Genomic DNA, 8,752 nt, shown 5'->3' with positions numbered 1-8,752 from the left:
CCAAGTTGCTGATGAAGATGTTGAACAGTGCGGGCCTGAGGATGGAGCCCTGCAGAACCCCACTGCCCACAACCCTCCAGGCTGAAAGTGACCCATCCACCACCACCCTCTGGGTGCGGCCCTCCAGCCAGTTGGCAACCTAATTGACTGTGTGGGCATTGACACCACAATCCCCCAGTTTCTTAATGAGAACAGGGTGAGAGACAGTGTCGAAGGCCTTCCGAAAGTCCAGGAAGACTATGTCCACTGCTACTCCTGCATCTAATGATTTGGTGATCTGATCATAGAAGGCCACCAGGTTGGTCTGACAGGACCTGCCACTGATGAGCCTGTGTTGGTTGCCCCTAAGCATGAAATCCCCTGCTGGCCCCTCGTGGATGTGTGCCAGCATAATTTTCTCGAAAAGCTTGCCTAGGATCGAAGTAAGACTAACTGGCCTATAGTTTCCTGGGTCCTCCCTCTTACCCTTTTTGAAGATGGGAACCACATTGGCCCTCTTCCAGTCCTCTGGCACCACACCAGAGCACCACGAGCGCTCATAAAGCCGCACCACGGGTCCTGCAATGACCTCAGCCAATTCCTTTAGTACCCTAGGGTGGAGATTGTTCGGACCGGCTGACTTGAATACGTCCAGTCCCTTCAGAACCTCCCCAACTAGTTCCTCACTAACCCTTGGCCTAGGTGTGCCTCCCCTGGGGCCTGAGGGGGGCCCAGCGGGGGGTGGCTGTTCCGGTCCCTGCTTAGGAAGATGGAGGCAAAAAAATCATTACATATGTTGGCTTTATCGTCTGGTGTGATGACCAAATTTCCTAACGTGTCCTGTAGGGACCCCACATTACCCAGAACCTTTTTTTTAAACCCCCTACATATTTAAAGAAGGACTTCTTATTGTCCTTAATCCGGGAAGCTAGCCCAGTTCCATCTCTGCCTTGGCCTTCCTGACTGCCCCCCTACATCCCCAAACAACTGCAGTATAGTCATCCCTCGTGATGTCCCCTCTTTTCCACTGGGTATACGCCCTCCTTTTAGCTAGGAGACATTCCCGGATGCTTGTGGTGAGCCATGGGGGCTTGTGTGCCCTCCTGCTCCCTTTGATCCACATTGGGATAACCTCTCTTTGGGCTTGGAGGATCGTCTCCTTGAGGAGTGACCACTCTCCTTGGACACCTGGCTCCCCTCCCCTCTGGGACCTAAGTGCATCCCTGACTATTCTCCTTAGCTCGGTGAGGTTTGCCCTCCTGAAATCTAGGGTTGCTGCCTTGCAATCTTCAGGTTTATCTTGCAAATCACATGTATGAATTTGCACACTAAACAGTGCTGATACTGTGCAACACCCTTAAAAGGATCCTGCAGCACCTTGATAATCCCTGTGCCAAGGTAGAAGGAGACGCATGATGTCCTATACCCACCTCTGGGACAACAAAGGATCACCAGATTTCTTGGGCAATGCTTTTGCGGGCCTGCTTGTTGTCTCCTCTTCCCTAGAGTCAGCATTTTCCTTAAAAGTAGAAAACATAACAGGTCAGTCTACCCAGTGTTAGGTGGTTTCCGTGGTTGTACAGTGGTCATTCTCACAGCCAATTTGTAAAACATCCTTCCTGGACCAATTCATTCTCAAATTCTTCAAATCCCTCACTGCCTGGTTCTGAACGGCCCACTTTGTAGCCTGTGCCCACAGACCAAAAGAAAAATCACATCAAAAAAGAACCAAAATGCTCTTCTACTCAAGGCACAATTTTTAAATGATTCTACCTCCCTTTAGATCCCAAGTTCCATTACAACTCAAACCTAGTAGTTTTAAAAAAAGAAACCCAAGTGGATTTTGGAAAGAGAGGATGCACTTAAGAAGCTACAAGATCCACTCCACAACTTGGGGACCTTTCCTCTCTTGCCAGTTCAAATCCAGTCACAGGCACCAACTTTGGTTTTTGTAGGTGGATGCTTGCAGATATAACCCCCATCCCTGCTCAAAATAGAGCTTTATTTTAAACTCGGTGCTTTCCTGCACAAAGTCTAATGCATGCCCAGAAGAGAGAGCATGTTACTTCAACCTGGTTCTGCAGTTCCTGTAAATATTGAGCACTTTAGTGGGACTTTTTTGGCACTTTTATCTAATAGGTGACTGAATCAACTTTAGCCAAGAGTGCCAAAAAGCCCTGCTGAAGTGCCCAATCTGTACTAACACTGTAGAGCAGGGCTGAAGTAACACACTACTTCTTCTGTTTTGTTTTTTTAAGGTCTGCAAACAGCCATAGAGATCTAATATGTAAAACCAAAATGGCCGTGGCTCATGGATGCTGAGCACCAGCTAATTTTTTTTGCTGGGTGCTTGAGCTATGAATCCAGCCATGGTTCATAGTGATCACAAGGTGTTTTCAGTTAAAGTAATACTTGGAGGTCTCTACAAAATGAGTTTGAGAACTTAATTGAGTTCCCAGGTTTCCCTAGAATGGAAATAACTGTAATAAAAAATAACTGGGCTTTTTATTCACAGTCTCAACAGGGAGGCCAAGAACTGAATGGGTCAGGGAGACCAGAAATTCCTCCTTTCTTGCTATAAAGGTGATCTCTCCAGGACAGGAATCAGACGTTGTGGTGGGGCCATGCAGACTGCAGCATTCCTCTTAATAATAATATCTGCTGTGGAGCTACAGCTTTCTTAAGGGCTATCAACAACATTTAGTTTATAACAGAATAAAAAACTTAAGTCTGGATGGGAGGGACTCCTTAGGACAAAGGATATGCTCCTAATCATGGACTAACAGCACAAGCTGGGGAAGAATGTAAAAGTTACTCATTCCTTCTCTTTTTGCCTCTGTTCCTGTAAGGTGCTGAGCAAGCTCTATCTACTGTCATATTTAGGGAGCACTGGTCCCATAAAGCCAGACTCAGGAATTATTAAGGCTAACGTAGCAAAGGTTGGATGAGATCCACAGCAAATAATCCTACCTCATGAGTGGTCAGTCCTAGTTGGCGTGCTCCCGAGAGGTCCAGGTCACTGATGGTGGTTACTGTTACCGTGTGGTTTGGGTGATCAATATTCACAGACTCTGTCTGGGATGTCACCAAATGCTCCAGCTCATCAGCCTCATCTACAGAGAGGAGATACTCTATTGACCATGCAGGAGAGGCATGTACAGTCCTACAGACCAGCTGGGCATCTCAAGCTAAAATGCTCTAACTCCAGTTCCTAAGCTCTGAAGGGTGGACACCCCAAATCTTGCAAGCTGGCCACAGAGTTGAAAAGCTGCAAGTCTGAAGTAATGGAGGCGAGTAACAGTTCACTACAAGCAAACATCATCTCTCTCCACACAATGGAGTCACACCCCAACAGGACCCTAAGGATCTTCTCTAAGTTATTCCTTTACATGCAATATGCCTGTCACTTCTACAAAATGCAGTCACCCTCCTTCCAGTCAGTAAATGAAGGGTTGTTCTGCAAAACACCTCACCACTGCTTCTCAGTGAGACACAGGAGTAATAAGATGCCATTACTGCTGAGTCTGTGCCATACTCCCAACTCCCACCATTCCCAGGGACTGGAAGAATGGATACATATTCCCATGGCAAAACAGAAAATAAAACCTTAAAGCATCAAACTGAGCCTCAAATTACAACTTCTCCTTCTAGGTTCAGCACCCTAGCCAATTTCCTGCAAGCCTCAGTCTACCATTTTACATCTAGCAAATAACATCAGCCATGGGACGAAACACTCACCAAGAGCCTCTTCTCTCTCTGTCAGCATTTTCAGGTACTCCTTGTGCCGCTAAAAATGAAGCAAAAATCATTGCAGTATTTCTATTTTACTAGCTGACATGTATGCCCCGTATTCCTGAAGCCCACAGCACATGGGTACCCCCACCCTCTACAACAGGGGTAGAGAAAGCTGCAAAACAGTTTAAAGGGTTGAGCATTCTTATACCGACAGTAGTTTAGGTTAGAGATCAGAAGGCAATATTTTACAATTAGGGTGGCCAAAATCTGGAACCAGCTTCCCAGGGAAGTGGTCCTCGCCCCTACCCTTGGCAAATTCAAGAGGAGGTTGGATGATCACCTGTCTGGGGTCTTATGAACCCAGTATTCATTCCTGCCTGTGGCAGGGGGTCAGGCTAGATGATCTGTTCAGGTCCCCCCTGACTCTAGTTACTATGAAACTATAAGTATGGGCTACAGCTTCCAGAAAAGGTACTGCCCAAACTCCTTCCATTAACATCTCTGTCTGTGCATCTCAGGTCTGCCCTCCCAACACCCTTTGCCTGTCCTTGTGGTCCTGGAACCACCATGTAGCCCTGCTGACCCACACAACCTGCAAAATCTCTGGCTACTCCAGTCCTGCCTTGTTGCTCTCTGGCATCCTTTTAACAAATACACATTACCTGTGCCGGCATCCCCCCTGCAATTTCAGATGGGGTCCCCCAGACATACTATGCAACCTTGACCATAAAATCTTGAATCACCACTTCTAACTAGCTAGCCACACAGGCCCATGGAGAAACAATACCTCCTCTTTCATCTTCCTTTGCTCTTCTTTCAGTTTACGCTTGATCTCCTCCACAGCTGCTTTCCTTCGCTCCACTTTCCGCTTGTGGAATCCAGTCAGGTACTCTCTGCAACATAAAAACAACATAAGCACATAAGAATTGCCATATACTGGGTCAGACCACAAGCCCGTCTCATCCAGTATCCTCCATGGAGCCATCACCATGGGTGCATACCTGGCATGCTTCACAGACTCTCCCGACACCTGCCCCTTCTACAAGCAAAAGGAGACCCTGGTGCATGTCTACCTCGAGTGTGCCAGGCTGCAGCCCATCCACCACTTCCTCCGCAACCTCTTGCTGAGGTTTTGGCTCCACTACTACCCATACCTTTTTGTTTACGCACTCCCCATCCATAACTCCACTAAATCCAGGGACCTCCTAATCAACCTCCCCCTGGATTAGCCAAGCTAGCTGTCTACTTAGCCAGGAAGGAGACTCTCGCTGGGAGGACCCAAGGGACTGCAGGGCCATTTTCTTGTCTCTGGTTCACTCTCATCTCCAAGCAGAGTTTTACTGGGCAGTGTTCGCTGGCTCCTTGATGCTCACTAGCCCTCAGATGCATCCAGCTGGTGTACTCTGCACTTGTTTTAAACCCTTGACCTCACTCCTGTCCCTGTTTTCTCTTTAGCTGTCCCTCAAAAATCAGTTGGTATGTCCCCAGTGGCCTCCCTACTAAGGGAGGCTTATAGTTGTTTCTTGATAGGCCCAAGCCCATGATCCACTAGGCACATCAAAAGGCTTGTCACCAGGCAGAGATCAGGTGCTGAACAGCAGAGAGAACTGGATGTGACCGGGGTTTACCACCCTGCCCCGCCCCAGTTCCCCTCTCACTTGCAACCTCAATGCTGGCATTTAAGGTCAAGGAAGTTCCAGTTCAGAAGCCGTGCCCCTCACTCCTGTGCTTAACCAGTCCTGATGCCCCTTTCCCTCCAAGGCTTGAGCCCACCCACTCCTTTCCAAGTCTGGCTAAGCTGTCAGCTTCCCCACCACCCAGGGAAAAGAGGCTCTGCACTGAGTTAAAAAAAATAGGCACAGTGCAGGTTAGGCCAGCAGTTCCCCACCATCACAGATGCAGGGCACCCCCGCAGTAGACTCAGGGTGCCCGCAAAAAAACCACCAGCACCGAGCTTCTGCTTGTTTATCGACTAGGAGGAGAGAAGGGAGCAGTTTTCCAGCAGCAGAGTACTGGGCTTGGAACACCGCGGGCCTCGTGGGCTCCCCCTGGAAGCCTCAGGGTTTTTCAGCCACACTGTGCACAGGTGCTCGCAGGCCTGGCGGTGCTCGGAGAGCAGGGCTACCTTACAGGGATCTGACGGGAACCCTGGTTGAGAAGCACCGGGTTAGACCCCCTGTCTTGCCCCTCAGGAGGCAGGGGCCCAGCTCAGCACGGCCTGCAGCTCTCCATGGGGTGGGGACCAGCCTGCCCCGCGCAGAGCCCCTCTGCTCAAGCTCCTATGAAGTCTTCCTAGGGCGAGAGAGGGGGCTGCCTGCCACGTGGGTGCGGCAGAAGTGGGGCCCTGATGCTCACCGACGCTGCTCCTCATCGAAGACCACGGCCCGCCGCAACTCCCCACGGCCAGCCGGCCTCCTGCGACCCATACCGGCCGCGCTCGCGGTGCGCATGCGTTGTCCCACGCCGAGCCACGTGGCCCCACCTCGCCCCGCCCCCTGCCGCTGCAGGCGCCTGAGGGCCCTGCCCCGCGCGGGTCTGAGCCAGGGCGGCGTGCGCGCGTCAGGGCTGGGCGGGGAGCTGCTCGCTGACCTGCTCTGGCTCTGCTTTCCCGGGGGCGCTGAGGCCATGGCGGGGAGCAGCATCACAGCTAGCACAGCATCGCTTTTCTCCCGTTCAGAAACCAGAAGCTACTGATATGCTCAGACAGGGGGTTTTAATAACTCTCTGCCAAGTGAACCACAACAGCCACTTGGTGGAGTGTTGGAGGTAGTTTTTTACACACGCACACTAACATTGTTTTGGTTTTTTTGTTTTGCATATATTTGCAAACCAAAAAAAAAACCCCAGACAAGGTTCTTTGGGTAAATGGGAGTCTCCCTATGCCTGAAGAAGGGGCATATTTGGTAGCCGTGCCAGCCCGAGGCTAAAGGAAATGCAAAACCCTAGACCTTTTGGTTCAGAGATGATGCCTTCTATTAGAGCAACCAAGAAACAAAACAAAAAAAAATCTTTTTCTGCAAGCTTTCAGGCTCAAATGCCCTTCCTCAGGCTCTGGGAAAATTAAAGAGGGTCAAACGTTCTCCTAGGTCGGAAATAAACTTTGTTTTAGCACTTTATGCCTGAGGAAGGGCACTTGTGCCTGAAAGCTTGCAAAGCACTTTCTTCCAACTACTCGTGTGTAATAAAAGAGATTGCATCGACCCAAAGCACCTTGCCTGCCTTGGGGAAAATGTGGTTTATTTTATTAGACCATCTGAATAGTCGGAAAGAAATTGTTCTTTGCAAGCTTTCGGGGACAAATGCCCTTGTTTACTGGGAAGGTTGAATCATAGAAAATGAGGATTGGGTTGGAAGGGACTTCAGGAGGGCATCTAGGCCAGTGTTTCTCAACCCATGGGTCACAGGAATATGTGAAAGGGTGGCAACAAACTAAAAATGGGTCAATAAAATGGGTTCTCCTCTGAAGGAGAAAAAGGTGGCAAACTGTGGCTTTTCCCTTGCAGGCTGGCAGGGTTGCAGCCTGCAAGGGGCTGCTTGGGGCCTTCCCTGCCTGCCCCCCTTGCCCCACACACTGGGGACTGGGGTTGGGGGGCAGTGGGTCAGGAGTGAGGGGTGCTGGGATGGGACTGGCCATCCATGTTTACAGATGGGTCCTGGTACACAAAAGGTTGAAAACCACTGATCTGGGCCAACCCCCTTCTCAAAGCAGGACCATCCCCAACTAGATCATCCCAGCCAGGGCTTTGTGAAGCCAGGCCTTAAAACCTCCAAGGACAGGGAATCCACCACCTCTCTAGGTACAGGGCTAGCACTAACTTTCAGTTTAAGGTCAAAGCAAAAACAAAGGTAGTTGCACACTCCTCTGCAGACCTCCTCTTCCACACCTAATTCTCCCCCTACAGTAGGTGTATAGGCAGCCCGGCCACTTACCTGCACCAGGTGGCTCACAGACTTTTCTAGCCCTGTCACTAGTAGTGAGGTACTATGGGCCCTGCTTCTTCTTGTACTTACAATCCTATTGTCTCCTCTGTGCGGTGACTCCCAATTTGCACTACCATAAGAAGAGCATCAGGGCCTGCATATTTCTTTTTTTTTCTCCTGGATAAGGAAGGAAAAATAAAATACACATCATGGTACTGTCAGAGATGACAAACTGTCAGGGGCCAATCTTTGTTCTATCTACAGTGGCTGGGATTTTCATTGAGATCTATATGTTTCATTAATGAGATACATAGGCAGTGGGAGGAAATATTGTTTGGGGGGTGACCCCACCCTTCCCTCCCTCAGGGCCATTGTGGGGCCGGTGCCTGCTGGTGCTGTACATGGTGGCAGAGAAGCATGAAGCTCTGGGTGCTGCAGGATAGTGTCACTGTGGTGCTGCTGATGTTACCAACCGCCGCAAAATTAGTTGGGGGGAGGGGCGCTAAGCTGTGTTAGTCCTAGCCTTCTGCCACCTATGATGATATATATATTTAAAACTTTATATATTGGGGTGGCCAGAGTTACTCACCCTGGGAGCCACATCCGATCCTCCACCAAAGCTGGAGAGCAGGGTGGGGAAGGGTGTGCTGAGCAACCTGGGGTGGAGGTGACTACTCCTCTCCCCTGCACCACTGAGCCACTTTGGCTTTCCCTGCAGGATGCATACCCTGGGGTAAGCGGCGCGGCTGCAGCCCCTGCCCACAGTAGCCCGATGTTCCCCAGAGCCACCTTGGGGACTTTGGTGGAGAAGCCCCAGAGAGCTGCAGGTACTGTACCGGCAAGCCGTGTGCAGCTCGTGGGCTGTGGTTTGGTCACCGCAGTTATATATATACCCCAGTGACTGGAATTTTCATTAGAGAGATGATAGAATCATAGAATCAATGAGTGGGAAGGGACCTAGACAGATCATCGAGTTCGTCCCCCCTGCCATGGGCAGGAAGGAGCACTGGGGGTGGCAGGGTCATAAGACCCCAGCCAGCTGCCTATCCAGTCTCCTCTTGAAGATTTCCAGGGAAGGTGAGAGCACCACCTCTCTGGGAAGCCTATTCCAGGCTCT

General features: G+C 50.3%; 1 protein-coding gene across 1 annotated transcript in view; it reads right to left on the bottom strand.

Annotated features, from left to right (window-relative positions):
• NOL12 (nucleolar protein 12) overlaps positions 1 to 6,168 on the bottom strand; it is a 9,731-nt gene extending 3,563 nt beyond the window's left edge. The window contains exons 1-5 of the mRNA XM_019544889.1: positions 6,070 to 6,168; positions 4,502 to 4,607; positions 3,718 to 3,766; positions 2,950 to 3,092; positions 1,410 to 1,498 (exon numbers count right to left, since the gene is read on the bottom strand). Of these exons, the coding sequence (XP_019400434.1) occupies positions 1,410 to 1,498; positions 2,950 to 3,092; positions 3,718 to 3,766; positions 4,502 to 4,607; positions 6,070 to 6,164 (482 nt within the window). The 5' untranslated portion in view covers positions 6,165 to 6,168. The remainder of the gene's footprint in view (positions 1 to 1,409; positions 1,499 to 2,949; positions 3,093 to 3,717; positions 3,767 to 4,501; positions 4,608 to 6,069) is intronic.
• Positions 6,169 to 8,752: the final 2,584 nt, after the last annotated feature.

Source organism: Crocodylus porosus, unplaced genomic scaffold, assembly GCF_001723895.1.
Source record: "Crocodylus porosus isolate Cpor-Errol unplaced genomic scaffold, CroPor_comp1, whole genome shotgun sequence".
NCBI lineage: Eukaryota > Metazoa > Chordata > Crocodylia > Crocodylidae > Crocodylus > Crocodylus porosus.
This window is presented reverse-complemented; position numbering and strand designations above follow the sequence as displayed.